The sequence below is a fragment of the Balaenoptera physalus genome, assembly GCF_965194825.1.
Source record: "Balaenoptera physalus genome assembly, chromosome: 12".
In the NCBI taxonomy this organism is placed as follows: Eukaryota; Metazoa; Chordata; class Mammalia; order Artiodactyla; family Balaenopteridae; genus Balaenoptera; species Balaenoptera physalus.
The window spans coordinates 72,608,870-72,625,128 of record NC_138897.1 but is presented as its reverse complement, the minus strand read 5'-3'; the positions used below and the strand labels follow the sequence as shown (position 1 = coordinate 72,625,128).

Below are 16,259 nucleotides of genomic sequence, written 5' to 3'. Positions count from 1 at the left end.
ACTTCAAAATTAAATACAGAGGCCCACTTTCCTTCTCTGTGAAATTTACCTGTGTTTCTTTAAGAGAAATAAGCAAAAAGTTGAGCTGTTCTCTCTTTTTGTGTCACCCATATTAGCCAGGCTGTGTACCCCTGGGAAGCACTCTCTGGAATCCTGTGCTCATCAGCATATGATCCTGATATTGTCTGTTAATGGGACTCTTCCATTTTCACTAACTGGCTCAAGGGCAGGGAGAGAATTCTATTCATTCCTATATCCTGATGCCTAAGACAGGGCCTAGCATGAAAGTTTGTGAACCAAACTCTCTGGAAAATGGAGATAATGCGTTTGAAGATGAAATAAAATAATGTATGTAAGAGTGCTTGCCAACCGCAAATTGTCACACGAATCTAAGTTTCAGCTTCAATTAACAAGAGCACCTCCTCTTCAAAATATTGCCAAACTGAACAATGGCCAGGCTTTCTGGTCAACCTTGGGCAGCCTTGGATAGAGTCATATTTCTGCCATCAAGCTGAATGTAGTTTTGCAAGACTGACTCGGGCACCAGAGAAGACAAATGAGCAAAACTATGACCTCATCTTCCAGTAGGGAGGGAGGCGAGGAAGAAAGGTCTAAGGAGACAGACTGAAGCCAAGTCACCAGAAACTTTCCCTCCAAAGGCAGCTGACTCTGGAGGGCACGTTGCCTGGACAGCCTCTGCCCAGGGCATCACCCAGTAAAGAACGCATGGAAAATGGCAGCAGTAACACTCTGAAAATACCTAGCGTCGCAATCAAGGGTAAAAAGGCCCCCGAGAAACATAAAAAAAAAGATCAATACTTGTGATTGCTTCTCTGAGAGGCACCTGCAGAGCAGAGTGGGGATGGGAAGTGTCTACCAGCTGGAAATAAAAAAAAGCAAGGGACTTATTTTCATATGCATGAGGCTCCTTGAGACAGCCAATGGTCAGGGAACTAGCTTGTATTCTGGAGGCAGGAGGAGATACAAAGAGAACACTTTGTATTAGCTAGAGATGGGCAAATCTTCAAGCCAAGGGGAAGAACCAAAGACACGGAATCGTGCTCAAGCCAGGGTCTTTGGTGGTGGCAGAGAGACTTGGCAGGATCAGTTCTCCTTTTCCCGGTTCCATCTTGGAAATCAAGATGTCAACCTCTTCCCTGGGGGGTGCAAGCAAGTCCCCTAACTGCTGGCTGAATCCTGCCCATTGAAATCCTCAGGAAGCAAGCACCCACCATCTTGGATGCCAAAAGAAGTTAGGTCTTCTCTACCTCTTTGTGTCTCCCAGGTTCTCTGCTGTTGCCAAAAATATTGGGGGTAGAGAAACCCTAAGAGCTGGGAGCCAGGAAGCCTGGGTGTGAGCCCCAGGTCCGCCCCTGATGATCAAGTCCCTCATCCCTGGTGGTCCAGGGCTTCTTGTGCTGTGACGAGACAGGGCTGGACCAGACACTGTCAGTTCAAGTCCCTTCCAGGGCTGGGATCAGTGGGACTTCACAGTGTTCTGGTCCCCTGACTGCTGGCGAGGATAGCAGCTTGGACTAGGGTGGGGGACGTGGATAGATGGAGAAGAGTACTTGGATCTGAGATATACTGTGGCAGGAGAGTTGGGAGGATGGACTGGATACAGGGGAAGCAGCCTGAGAAACCAGGAGAGCTGTGGTCCCGCCTCCTGGGATGGGCAGACAGCAGGAGGCGCAGTGAGTGGTGGTGAGGGCGGGGAGGCAAAGAGGTCGTTCTCTTCTGTCCATGCTAAACCTGAGCTGCCAATGAGACATGCAAGAGCGCGGTGAGCAGGGAGCTGGAGAGATCTGGAGTTCACGGGAGGGGTCAAGGCTGTAGGTACAAACTAGGGGTCAATGGAATATAGATAAGCATTGTTTAAAACCATGGGCCTGGATGACAGCACTCAGATAGAAGGCAGGACAGGGTCCAGGATGGGACCCTCCAAGGTTTAGAGCTTGAGCAGAGGAGGGGGATGGAGCCAGGAATGAATAAGGGGGAGCTTCAGGGTGGGGAGTGAGGAGGGAAGGGTGTGGGTAGATGAAATAATTAAGAAGGGGGTACTGGATGGTCACGTGTGAACTTAGTTTGAACTTTATAGCAGGATTTTTTTAAAAGATGATGGGAAGAGAAAAGGCTTGGAAGACACATTGAGCAGCAAGAAAGAATCTAAAGTACAGGAGAATAGTATGGAGGTTCCTTAAAAAACTAAAAATAGAGCTACCATATGATCCAGTAATACCACTCCTGGGCATATATCTGGAGAAAGCCATAATTCAAAAAGATACGTGCACCCCAACGCCAATAGCAGCACTATTTACAATAGCCAAGATGTGGAAGCAACCTAACTGTCCATCAAGAGAGGAATGGATAAAGAAGATGTGGTACCTATATACAATGGAATATTACTCAGCCATAAAAAAGAATGAAATAATGCCATTTGCAGCAACATGGATGGACCTAGAGACTGTCATATGGAATGAAGTAAGTCAGACACAGAAAGACAAATATCACATGATGTTGCTTATATGTGGAATCTAAAAAAAGGGTACAAATGAACTTATCTACAAAACAAATAGAGTTACAGATGTAGAAAACAAACTTATGGTTACCAGGGGGAAGGGATAAATTGGAGATTGGTATTGACATATACACACTACTATATATAAAATTGATAACTAATAAGGACCTACTATATAGCACAGGGAATTCTACTCAGTACTCCGTAATGGCCTATATGGGAAAGGAATCTAAAAAAGAGTGGATATATGTATATGTGTAACTAATTCACTTTGTTGTACACCTGAAACTAATATAACATTGTAAATCAACTATACTCCACTAAAAATTAAAAAAAATAAAGTATGGGAGGTAGGAGAGAAAGGGCTGTCTTGGTTGGATGGGGCCGCAGGAGAAGAAGAGTCCTTAGGGAAGAGCCAAGCTTCAGTTCAGGCAATATGGCATAGGTAATGCTTTGAGGAGTTGCAAATATGAAGAGTGTGTTGACGATATAAAGTCACAGCTGACTGCAAATGAAAAATGATGAATCTTAAAGTTATGAGACATTATCTACTAAGTCCTGATATCAACCCTGTGGAGGAGGTATAACTATTTCCATTTTACAGATGACAAAAAAGAGGCTCAGAGAGGTTAAGTGACTTGCCCAAGGTCACACAGTCATCACTGATAATACTAAGATTTGAACCCTGGTCCTTCCGACTAGAGAGACCAACCTCTTAAAAAAATGACGTATATTTACCGTGTCAATATATTAAAAAACCCATGTAGCATAACCCTCCCCAAAAGACATATCTAGAAGAAATTGTCTTAACTTGCACCTAAACCCAAGGAGAAAACGTGACTGGCTAGGATGCTTACCTATGTAGTTCATGATGAATCCCTGGCCCTTCCCAAAGATGAGCCCGGCAGGGTCCGAGTGGAACTGGATGGTTAGGTCCGGCGTGGACGAGTACAGCTTCTGGGGTCCGCTGTTTCCAATGTACTGCCCCAAGATGTGGGGCATGACCTCATCACCGTCGTAGATGGTCAGGATGTCGCTGTTGCTTAGGTTCAGGCTTGGGGGGCAGAGAGAAGAGGAGGGGTGTTGTGAAGCCAAGTTACAGGCATTCAACAAGGCTTTGATTTCTTTTTTCAAGCAGCACTCATTTTCTTGAGATATACTATGTGTCAGATCCCAAGCTAGGAACTGGGGGTGAGGAAGGCATAGACCGAACCTGTGAACAGGATGTGCTGATCCTTCCTAAAAGCATCGCACACAGATCTGTGGATGGATTGGGCTTTTGAAGACTCATTCATGAAATGACCTTCCCTGCGTGGAGCTCACTGCAGAGTCAAGTGCTGCATTGTCTGTAGAATTGCCTTCAATATCCCCGTCGTTAACAACATTTTTTCCTGGGTGAAACTAAGTGCTGGGCACTGAGCCACCTGCTGGGGGTGTGACACGGGTCTTCCATTTTTCTGTGATGCAGAGCAAGCTGACTGCTTGCTAATGATAACTTGCATTCTTATATAAGGTGAAATGATCCTTCCACTTATCATTGGCAAATTCCTCAAAATCAACCAGCTAATCTATTATGTTTAGGAGACGGAACAGAGAACGGGATGGAGGCACCTTATTCATGAAATATGCTCCAACCTGCCATCACTATTCATAGCATCACAGGATGACACATTTTTAAAGACCCAAACACAATTGAGTACCTTGACACTAAATATTTGGACAGCGATGGGCAGTTAATAATCCAGAAAGCACTTCAGTACGGCAAAGAAACCTGTGCTATGTTAGGTGTGCTGGATAAAATTGATCTGTGATTGTAGGAACGCCAGGCAATTCAACTTCGGCTGCATCAATCACAGACAGATATTAACTCATGCCTCTTTCCTTCCTTTCTCCTTCTCCACTTCTCTCTTTCTTCCCTTTTTCTTTTATGTCATTCTCCTTTACTTGTATCCCCTCCCTAATATTTCCAAGCACCTACTATGTGCCAGGCACCGTGCTGTGCTCAGAGGACACGAGGAGTCACAGAGCAGTGCTCTGTTTAGACGAGAAAGCCAGGGATTGTGGTAGGAGTTACAGTCAAGGTAGGTGCAGAGAAGTGTGTCTAACTCAGATGGGGGGCATCAGAGAGGCCTCCCTGGAGGAGGTGATCCTCAAGAAAGAGAAGGGGACCACTAGGCAGATAAACAGGAGGTGGGGGGAGAGGGCAGTGCCTGAGGCAGAGGGAAGAAGGGAGAGGGGTCACAACTCCTGAAGGAACTTCCCTGGTGGTCAGTGTGCCTGGCTTTGGGTATAGACATGGAAGCAGGAGTCAGACCATGAAGGGTTTAGAGAGACAAGTTTAGGTCACCTGGATGTCATCTTGCTGGGGATGGGAGACAGTAAAGGATTTTAAACAGGAGCATCCTGACTGAGCAATTCACTGCCAGAGGAGAGGCGTTCCAGGAACTGATGCAGAACCACAACCCCCTCCCACACCCCCCACACCCCCCGCTTCATCCACTGCCCAAGAGCAGTGTTTGCTGCCACTCCAGGAGCAGGGAGGAGATGTGGAAACCACCCATGTTGTTGGTGCTTCAAGTAGTAAGAACAAAGCAACAGAAACACAAGGCACACTGCTGAAGGTCTGTTTCCAGAGGGCAGGGGACATATTTTATCCACCATATCATGTCAAGTTGTCCCAACAGGTGGCTTGGGGAGATTCTAATTGCCCCCATAACCTCCATCAGCTTCCCCGGTACCACCCCCAAACATCCTCTCCTAACAAAAGCTGTGCGCTTGCTTTGCACACAGGACTTCCAGACTAAGCTCCGAGACTCCGCCTACTCCCTGCCAGTTTACAACCAGGCGACAGCCTCTAAACCCCTATTACATTGACATTCTGGAGTCGCCACCTTCTCTTGCACACAGTAGGTGCTCAATAAATGCTATGCTATGAAAGAGTCTGCTGGAGACCCTATATGACAACAGAAACAGTAGGGTTGATGTCAGTTTTTGAACTATGGAAGAGCCTCTTAACTCTAAGTACCATGAAAACATCAATAGCTCATGAAGTGCTGGATTAGGCTAGTGTGAACGTGGTAGACGGCAGATATTTATTCCATAAGCCAACTTCACAGTCGATCTGCTGGTAACAGTGGGTTGCAGACAGAGCACAACGTGGCTTTATTCTATCATTCATTTCAATGATCTCAATGCAGTAGAAGCATCTTCAAGGGCGCAAACAGCTTTCATCTGAAAACCCTAGCACAACTCTCTGTTCTTTCTAAAACAGGAAGGAGCAGGGCTCTGGAAAGAGCACACAGCCTTGGAAATCAGAAAGCTCTGGTTTCATTCTTGGTTTGACACTTTCATGGAGGGCATGTGTTTTCTCTGAAGTTCCTTGTCTGTGAACAGGGCTTAATATTTCCAGTCTATGTCATGGGCTTTCAGAGTGAGGTAAGGCAGGCAGAAGATCTGGGATCAGACTCTAGGTTCACTGATAGCACCTGAGCAAGTCTGGTCAAGTCACTTGAATGTTATGTCATGTTGTAATGTTACTACATGCATCACCACCGTCACCACCACCATCATCATCACTATCACTGTCACCATCACCACCACCATCACCATCACCATCATTCTCTTTTTGGATTGCCATTTACACCAAATGACATGAGATGGCTTATGTCTGTGATTCTCAGCTAGAGGTGGTTTTGCCCCTTGGAGACAGTTGGCCATGTCTAGAGACATGGTTGTCCCAGTGGGGGCGGGGGAGGTATGCCACTGGTGAGTCCATGTCAGGGAGACTGTTAAACATCCTACAATGCACAAGATAGCCGCCTCCCACAATAAAGAATCTGGACCACAATTATCTGGTCCAAAATGTCAACAGTGCTAAGGCGGAGAAACCCTTATTTATGTGAATGCATTTTGTAAACTGTGTGCAACAAACTATTAAATGCAACTTCTCCTGTCATCCTGGAATTTCAAAGTCCCCTAAGCTAAGAATAAGCCAACAGGGACTAAGCATTCCTACTTTCTAAAGGGATAGACATGGCCGTTGTTTAAGACTGGGTTCTCGGGACTTCCCTGGTGGCTCAGTGGTTAAGAATCCGCTTGCCAATGCAGGGGACACGGGTTCGAGCCCTGGTCTGGGAAGATCCCACATGCCGCGGAGCAACTAAGCCCGTGCACCACAACTACCGAGCCTGCGCTTTAGAGCACACGTGCCACAACTACTGAAGCCTGTGCGCCTAAAGCCCGTGCTCCACAACAAGAGAAGCCACTGCAACGAGAAGCCCGCGCGCTGCAAGAAGAGTAGCCCCTGCTCGCCGCAACTAGAGAAAGCCCGCACACAGGAATGAAGACCCAATGTAGCCAAAAATAAATAAATAAATTTATAAAAAAAAAAAAAAAAAGACTGGGTTCTCCAGAAGCTGAGCCTGATCAAAAATGTGAGTGTCTCTTGGAGTCTGGCTTATCTGGGAGGCCACCCCAGGCAGCAGCGGTGGGGAAGTGACACAGAAGGAAGGGAATGAGCCAAAACATGGTGCATAGATGGGCAAGTTCCACTGTGGGCAGTGGGCTCAATCCTGCAGGAGCTGTGAGAGATGGTGCAGAACATACCTTGGGGGAGAGGGAGCTGGGGTATTTATCTTCCAGCTCCCATCCCTCATTGGCTGAGGGCTGCTACTAGGGGTACTAAATCTCCAGCACTTCTGACTTGCCCATGTGGTACCAGAGAAAGCCTTCAGGTGAAGAGGGTTGCAGTAGGAAGCCATCATGAGTACACAGTGGCAAGGGCTACAGGGCTTGGATAAGACACCAATGGCACCTGCTACCACCGTCTATGCAGCTCTTTCAATCTGAGACCTTCACCCACTTCTAGCTTAATGAAGGCAAGGAATTCATTGGGCCATCAAAGAGGCTTGCAGGAAAGGCTGCCTTAAGGGGCAGGTCACTGTGGGAGGGGAACCATAGGGAGGGGAGAAGGTGTATCACCCTCATCTGGTGAAGAGGGCTTCAAAGAAACTCTTGGTGGCTTGACAGTGACTGCATTTGATGTTCACCAAGAAAAGAGTAATGAGAAAAATCAGCCTGGAGCTGCCTGCCTACCTGGGGGCAGAGAAAAGGGAGAAAGGGGGTTGTTGGGAGTGAGCTACCCATCACTGATAAGAATGGGGATGTTTCCTAGGTCTAGATGTGAACCCTGATGAAGGCAGCCACTGTGCATCCCCTTAAAAATGGTCCCACTCTGAAAGGGCAATGGAATCCAGCAGAGGGGAAGGTCAAGTGCATCCAGGCTCTGCCCGTATCAAGCATGCCCCGTAAGGGAGAGGAAAAAAAAAAAATCAGCATTCTACATCTTCTATAATATAACAGTGCAGTGACATTAGACTGTCCTGTGAGAAAGAAGCAGCGCACAAGGCCCTTTCTCATTGCAGAACTCCCAGCCCGAGAAGCCCTGCTGAGGGGGGCGCAAGCTTTTGAAAGGAATAATGTTTAGAGCTGTATGATTATCAGACTGAACTACACTTCTTAGGACCAGAAGACCCACGAAAACAAAGCTTTCAGCCTGAGAAGCAAAAAAAAATGGAGAAGGTACGGGAAGGGCAGTGGGAGAAAGAATAAAGTTACTCTCTCCTGTATCCTTCTGGATCCATCTTTTTGAGAGGCTGGTTCCCATGATATATACAAATGCTGATAATTCATTTTCCCTCCCAATCCAAAGACGAGCCTGCGTTTTTGCCGGCCCATCCAGCTGTGTTTGATATACTGAGTACATCCAGGGTCCCTGCCACTGGGCCATCCTCAGCAGCTGAGAGGAAAATGCAGAGACTTAACGGCAGAGTGACTGGCCAAAGGGCAGAGCAGGGTTTTCTGCCGAGGACGGAAGAGAGATGTCAGCCAGATACAATCTGAGGAGGTGCCAAGAAATCAGGGTGTCAGTTTTACTCCAGAACTAGTGGGAGATGGAGTGGCTCCGGCAGGCAGGTGGGTTTGATCTGACTGGAACTGGGTGTAGCAGGTCCCCCACAGGGAGAATTCCACGGGAAGACAGAGCTCCCCAAGGCCAGCCCCTGCATGTGCCAGCCCCTCTTAACTGCCAGAGGGAAAGGCTTTCCTTGGGCACAGGGTCTTGAGCTCCTGCCAGAAGACCTCAGCCTCTGTGTCTCCTCCTACACCACAAGCCACCCCTTTTTCCTTGGTCTCTGCCATAGGCTTTTCTCCATCTTTAAGCTGGATTGTGGGGCAGGACCTCACAGCTTACTACCTCCATCCTTCCCTGGTCCCAATCCCTCTCCCATCAGCACTCAGGGAAATCGTTCCGAAACACAAACCTGGACCCTTCACTTGACAGTTCAATAGATGAGCAAACATGGTCTATTCATACCATGGAGTCTTACTCAGCCATGAAAAGGAATGAAGTACTGACACACGCTACGATATGGATGAGACTTACAAAAGAGACAGTTTAAAAAAGGCTACATGTTGTGTGATTCCATTTATAAGAAATATCTAGAAGAGGTAAATCCATAGAAACACAAAGCAACTTGGTGATTGCCAAGGGCTAGGGAGACAGGTGAGGAGGATGGAGTGTGATTGCTTAATAGATATGGGTTCGTTTTGGGGATAATGAAAATATGGTAGTTACACAGCATTGTGAATGCACTAAATACCGCTGAATTGTATATGATAAAACGGTTCACATCATGTTATGTGAATTTCATCTCAATTAAAAAAAAAGCCACCTTACCTTAGGTAAAGTACAAGTTTTTGATCCCAGTGTCAAGGCTGTATCTATGTTTTCACCCCCTCCCCTCCTCACAGCCTCATCTCCCCAACCCAATATTCCAACCCAAATAGTTTACCCTCCAGCCAGACTGAATTACTTGTCAATCTCGCCAAAGAAGGTGGCCCTTGCCCACCTCTGGGGCTTTCGACATGCTGTTCCCTGGACCCTGTATCCTTCCTTAGCCTTCCCTCTCTAAACCTGGGTAACACCTCCCATCTTTTACTCTCAGTCTTTCAAGATTCGCTGACGCATAGAGCTCCCCCCTCCCCACCTTGAGTCTGGACTGGAAGCCCCTCTGTGCTCACCCCTCATACGGAGCTCAGCACTCGTGCCCCAATGGCCTGGCATGTCTGCACGAGACCAGAGGCTCCCTGGGGCTGGGGAGCACGTGTGCCTGCTTACAGCTGTGTCCCCAGCTCTTGGCACAGTACTGAGTGTGTGCTGGGTGAATCAGCAGCAGCCCAGAGCGGTTGTCCGGGTCTCAGCCTCAGCTCCCACCCAAGGCGGACTGTGGCTGACCCCGTCTCTGCCTGGGACCCTGACCCCAAATGGATTCTTACCTGTACCAGCCTTGGGAGCGGGACTTCTCTGGCCCTGGCTGCTTTGAGGACTTGCTCCCAAAGGTTAATTTGAAAGGCCTAAGTGATGGGAGCTGCCCCCAATGATTTCTGCCTCACCTGCCTCCTGGACCCCTGTTGCCCACACCCTTCATTCTTCTTAGATATGCAGGTCAACAGAATCAAGCCTGATAACACGAGGCCCCTACATGCCTGATAAGCCACTTCAATGTCAACCCATGACCTTGACCAGCTGGGTTCTAGTTTCCTCCCCTCCCCTACCCTGATCCTGCTCCAGGCACATCCCGAGCCTCGTCCAGTGCCTGAGAAAGCATTTGTGGGCACGCCATCCACCACTTCCACTTTTGAATTCCTCTTTCAACTCTTCCCTGTATCAGAGCTGTAAAAACACCGGTGCCATGGGTGTTTTGGGCCAAAAGGTCTACCAAGACCTCATTTAGCTTTTGAACAACAACACTGCCTACTGAGTATTAAGCACTCAAACAACAATAAGCCCACAAGCTAAGACTTACAACCATCCCCATGTTACAGATAAGGAAACCGAGGCTCAGCCAGGAGAAGCCACCTGTCCAAGGTCACGTAGGAATCAGATTCGGGACTCAAACCTAACTCTGCCAAGCCAAAGCCTGAGATAGGAACCACTATTTCATACGATGTCCCATGAAAGCCACATATACATGTGTCCAAAAAGTGTACCCAGACAAGGACCTACTGTATAACACAGGGAACTATACTCAATATTTTGTAATAACCTAAAAGGGAAAAGAATCTGAAAAAAAAAAATACAACTGAATCAATCTGCCGTACACCTGAAACTAATACAACATTGTAAATCAACTATACTTCAATAAAAAAAAAAAAAAGTGTGCCCAGGTTCAGTCTTACCTCAGAAAATGCAAACTTAAAATTACAAATAAAGCCTGCAGGATGAGGAAGCCCTGTTTCACTGCCACCCTGTATCCTGACATGCCTTTTGTTCTCATGACGTCATAGCTAAAGTTCATTTGAGTAACGAAAATAAAAACAAAAATAAACAAATGGAACCTAATTAAACTTAAAAGCTTTTGCACAGCAAAGGAAACCAGAAACAAGACAAAAAGACAACCCTCAGAATGGGAGAAAATATTTGCAAATGAATCATCAGACAAAGGATTAATCTCCAAAATATACAAACAGCTCATGGAGCTCAATATCAAAAAAACAAACAACCCAATTAAAAAATGGGTGGAAGATCTAAGTAGGCATTTCACCAAAGAAGACATACAGATGGCCAAGAGGCACATGAAAAGATGCTCAACATCACTAATTATTAGAGAAATGCAAATCAAAACTACAATGAGGTATCACCTCACACCGGTCAGAATGGCCATCATCAAAAAATTCTACAAACAATAAATGCTGGAGAGGGTGTGCAGAAAAGGGAACCCTCTTGCACTGTTGGTGGGAATGTAAATTGATATAGCCACTATGGAGAACAGTATGGAGTTTCCTTAAAAAACTAAAAATGGAACTACCATATCACCCAGTAATCCCACTTCTGGGCATATACCCTGAGAAAACCATAATTCAAAAGGACACATGTACCCCACTGTTCACTGCAGCACTATATACAATAGCCAGGACATGGAAACAACCTAAATGTCCAACGATAGATGAATGAATAAAGAAGATGTGGTACATATATACAGTGGAATATTACTCAGCCATAAAAAGGAATGAAACTGGGTCATCTGCAGAGATGTAGACGGACCTAGAGTCTGTCATACAGAGTGAAGTAAGCCAGAAAGAGAAAAACAAATACTGTATATTAACACATATATGTGGAATCTAGAAAAATGGTACAGGTGAACCTATTTGTAGGTCAGGAATAGAGACGCAGACACAGAGAACGGACATGTGGATACGGGGGGGAAGGGGAGGGTGGGACGAATTGGGAGATTAGGTTTGACATAAATACACTACCATGTGTAAAATAGATAGCTAGTGGGAACCTGCTGTATAGCACAGGGAGCTCAGCTCAGTGCTCCGTGATGACCTAGATGGGGGGGATGGGGGGTGGGGTGGGAGGGAGGTCCAAGAGGGAGGGGATATGGGTATATATATATATATATATATATATATATATATCTGATTCACTTCATTGTACAGCAGAAAATAACACAATATTGTAAAGCAATTTTACTCCAATAAAATTTTTTGTCTCCTGAACATTTTACATTTCTTGGTAACAATTTGTTTCATTTTATTGCCAATCACATAAGACAGAGAATGTGATAAAATCAGCATTAAACTGGTTGCTTAGTCTGGGTGGCTTTATTTTAGTGGAATGAGATTTCTGTTATGGTTTTGGAAATATTTTAAAAGAGTCTGGGAAGGATGCTTAAGAAACTGGTATAGCGTTTGCCTTGAGGGAGGGGGCTGGTTGCTGGGGAAGGGTGGGAAACGACTTTCATAGTAGACCCTTTGTACCTTTGGGTCTTGAATCATGTGAATGTTTTACCTTTTCAAAGGGGATAAAAACAGCCCGAGGGACCCTCATTATGGCTTTCACTAGGGTCTAGAGAGCAAAAGAGGTGAGGATGGAAGGCAAATTTGAATCTGACACACATTAGCAAGCATATCTTCTCTTGGCCAGCAGAAGGCAGTGTGCGCCTAAGCAAGGTATATGCTGCTATTCCTCTGCAGGGCGCCCCTGCCTTCCCATCCTTACCCCAGCCAACCAGGACCCTGGAAGCGGGAGAAGGTGGTAGGTGAGCTGCAGTTAATATTCCACAGAAGGTGTAGAAAGAAATGATGAGCACCTTGCTTTGCTTTATTCCCCTCCCAACAAACATCTGACCCTTGCTTAGAAATCTTGCCTTTAAAAGTCTTTCCCGAGTAGTATTCATAAGACGATTGTAGGTAGACAAACAAATTTGGAAATGTCTAATGGTTATGCATTTATTTAAATGCGAATTAGAAAAATATATAAATATATGGTTAGCACATCCAACTTCTAATTTCACGGACATTATTTTGTTTACAGGAAGCCAAGAGAAAAAGGCAAGCCAATTTAAAGGGGGAAAAAAAAAGCAGCTGGTAGTAGAATTGGACTGTGGAAATAGCAAAAATTAGCCCACAGAATACAGCTCAGTTTCTCAGCCTTCCAAGACTTCCATGAGCTCCACAGATGGGCCCCAGCCCACCTCTGCTGTCTCAAACATCTTTGGATACCAGATCCTTTGTAGCCCCTAGACCTGCCTTAGCCAGGCTGGTCCCCTGTATCTGGAATGCCTCTCCTCTCCTCTCCTCTCCTCTCCTCTCTGCTTGACATCATTTTATAGGACCTTCTGTGCTCCTTACACCCTCCTGCATTTATGGTCATATAATAACTAGCCAAGGCTTTCATAAGGCTTCCTCAGTGCCAGGAGCTGTTCCCAGCACTTCAGATGACCATTTCACTTTATCCTTAGACAAACACTCTTAAGGACTCCTATTCTCACCTGTTTCACAGATAAGCAAACTGAGCTACCCAGAGGTAAAGAAACACACTGAAGCTCAAACAGCTGGTCATACAGGAGAGCCAGAGTCTAAACCCATGTAGTTGGAAGGCAAGACCCCAGTGGAACCACAGGACTCTACCTGCCCATGTCAGCTCCCACGTTGGGCTGCAAGCTCTCCGAAGGCACATGCCCTGTATCCCTGGAGCCCAGCAGGGCTTGGCACAGGTGAAATAAATGTCATTTACACGGATGAATTATGGTGAATTTATCTGTTTTTTCCAGGTGAGCAAACTGAGGGATTCAAAGACTTTCCCAAGAAAGCACCATCTTGCAATCAAGGCAGGACCTCCACGGGACAGCAGAAATTGGTGATTAAATACACCGGGTTTAAATAAGGGACAGAAGAGAAGCAGAAGCCATAAATGCAGTTGTAAGTGCAACAAAACTTTTATAAAACTTATATTTTTTCTGAAGGCCTTAAAGAAAGACCTGTTTAGAATTCCTGTGTATTCATTTTCTCATCACGTCCCCTCAGCCACATGGTGAGGTGGTCCAAGAAAATGTACTATTCCCATTCCACAGACGAGTAAACTGACGCCAGAAAGGCCCAGGTCCCAAGGCCTCTGTGCCTTCATGAAGCCACACAGCCAGCACCAGGTGCTCCTCCACACCGTGGAATTGCTGAGGGGCCCTTTGGCCCAGTGCTAATTTGGTTTCAATTTAATTTGATAAAATGGCAGGCGGGACAAGAAACCATGTCACCTCCAAGGAGCATAGAGAAAACCAATCGCTTTGGCTCCCCAAAAGGACCCATTAAAGCGTAAAAAATGAACAGTGTTCTCATTTCCTCTCTGTCCTTCCCTATGTCTTTTCCTTCCTTCCTCTCTTCCTTCTTTCCCCTCCAGATACTCCCCAAGCGCTTGTCTGTGTCGGGCTCAGACCCAGCCCTCACCCAGTCCTGGCTGCACATAAGAATCTCTAGGGAGATTTAAAAACTCCCAGTGAGGGGCTTCCCTGGTGGCACAGTGGTTAAGAATCCGCCTGCCAATGCAGGGGACACGGGTTCAAGCCCTGGTCTGGGAAGATCCCACATGCCGCGGAGCAACTAAGCCTGTGCGCCACAACTACTGAGCCTGCGCGTCTGGAGCCTGTGCTCCGCAACAAGAGAGGCCACCGCAATGAGAAGCCCGCGCACCGCAAGGAAGAGTAGCCCCCGCTCTCCGCAACTAGAGAAAGCCCACGCGCAGCAATGAAGACCCAACACAGCCAAAAAAAAAAAACAAAAAACAAAAAAAAAAACTCCCAGTGATGTCCAGCCTGGACCCCAGGCCAACTGGACCCTCAGCATCTCTGGCAGGGGGCGGGGGGTGTCCTGTGCATCAGTGTTGTTGAAATTCCCGAGGAGGTTGTGCCCGCTGCCAGGACTGAAAGCCACTGCCCTGGAAGCTTCAATGTGGATGAGACCCCACCTCTGTTCTGCCTTTCTTTCCTCCTTTTCCTCCACCTTTTTCCCCCTCCTTGACCAATTCCCCCAAAGAGAAAGAGAAGAGAGAGACCCCCTCACCAGATGTGCCTTTCCTACGGGAACACCTCACGGGCTGAGCTGCCACATCCCTGGACTGAGCCATCTCAGAATGTGGTGGGCAAAGCTTCAGCAAGGTCAATAAGACATTTCACACCCAGCACTGCAGACCAGGGGCAAACCCAACAACACTTTTCAGCTGCTTTGCTGTGAAAGCAGAAAGAAATCAGTCCTCAACCACCCTGGTGTTTTTGCTCCATCTTGAGAGGCAGTGCTAAGAGAATGGACTCTGGGTTCAAATCCTAAGTGTACTGGTTTCTGGCTGGGCGACCTTGAGAAAGTGACTTAACCTCTCTGATCCTCAATGTCCTCACCTGTAAAATGGGGACAATATTTTTGAAAGCTGCAAATAACATAATTAGTGCCAGGAATTCAATTGACATAGCATTGTTTGTCTTTGAAAAAACATATTTACAATGAACTATACAGCCTGCTCAGGGGAGAGAAGGTGTGGTATCAGGAGATCTCATTGAGGGCTCCTCCCCCACCCCCCCACCGCTTCTCTGCTCTGTGACTATGGACAAGTCGCTTGCCCAGCCTGGGCCTCAGTTTCCCCAGATGAAAATCTCAGAATCCATGAATTGTAAAAAAAAAAAAAATATATATATATATATATATTAACAATGGCTACAGTTCCCTTCTGCTCAGAAGGTTGGACTCCCCATGCTCCCTACCCCCTCCTTCGACAGTAGGTAAGGGATGGATTTGGGAATTCAAGGATTCAGACACAGGCTGGTGAAGCTTGGGTTTCTCAGACCCAAGGGTGGCCCTTCCCTGACTTTCCTCTGTGGCGATGCCCACATCTCTCTTTTTGGATATGAGTTTCCCCAAATTTATAAAATTAGTGGGTGGGACCAGAGGCCTTCTTCATTTTAGGACCTCTAAGTCAGGGTGAAAGAGCTGAACTTGAGAGAGTATAATTAAAGCATAATTAAATTAGTGCTTAATTAAGGGTGGATTGGAATTTGTTATGTTTGTGTGTGTGTGGTGTGTGTGTGTGTGGTTTGTATGTGCTATGTGTGGTGCGCATGTGCATGGTGTGTGTGTGGTCTGTTCGTGGTGTGTGATATCTGTGTTGTGTGTTTGTGTGTGGTGTGTATGACGTAAGTGGTGTGTGTGTGGTATGTGTGGCGTGTGTGATGTGTATGGTGTGTGTGTGTGATATGTGAGTGTATGCGCGCGCACACACACACACACACACACACACACACACACACACACACACGTGTGCAGAGGGAGGTGGGCCCAGGACTCTGCATCACTGCAGGAAGATGTTCCAAGCTGTCGCCAAGCAGGAGCTGACAGCTGCTGGATATGTGTTTCC

At 46.6% G+C, this 16,259-nt stretch overlaps 1 protein-coding gene across 4 annotated transcripts in view; it reads right to left on the bottom strand.

The window, feature by feature from the left end:
* The window catches only part of SEZ6L (seizure related 6 homolog like), a 201,680-nt gene that overhangs the window by 35,487 nt on the left and 149,934 nt on the right, over positions 1 to 16,259 (bottom strand). For all 4 annotated transcript variants that reach the window (XM_082416272.1, XM_082416273.1, XM_082416274.1 and 1 more), the window contains exon 10: positions 3,376 to 3,572. In XM_082416272.1, the coding sequence (XP_082272398.1) occupies positions 3,376 to 3,572 (197 nt within the window). The remainder of the gene's footprint in view (positions 1 to 3,375; positions 3,573 to 16,259) is intronic.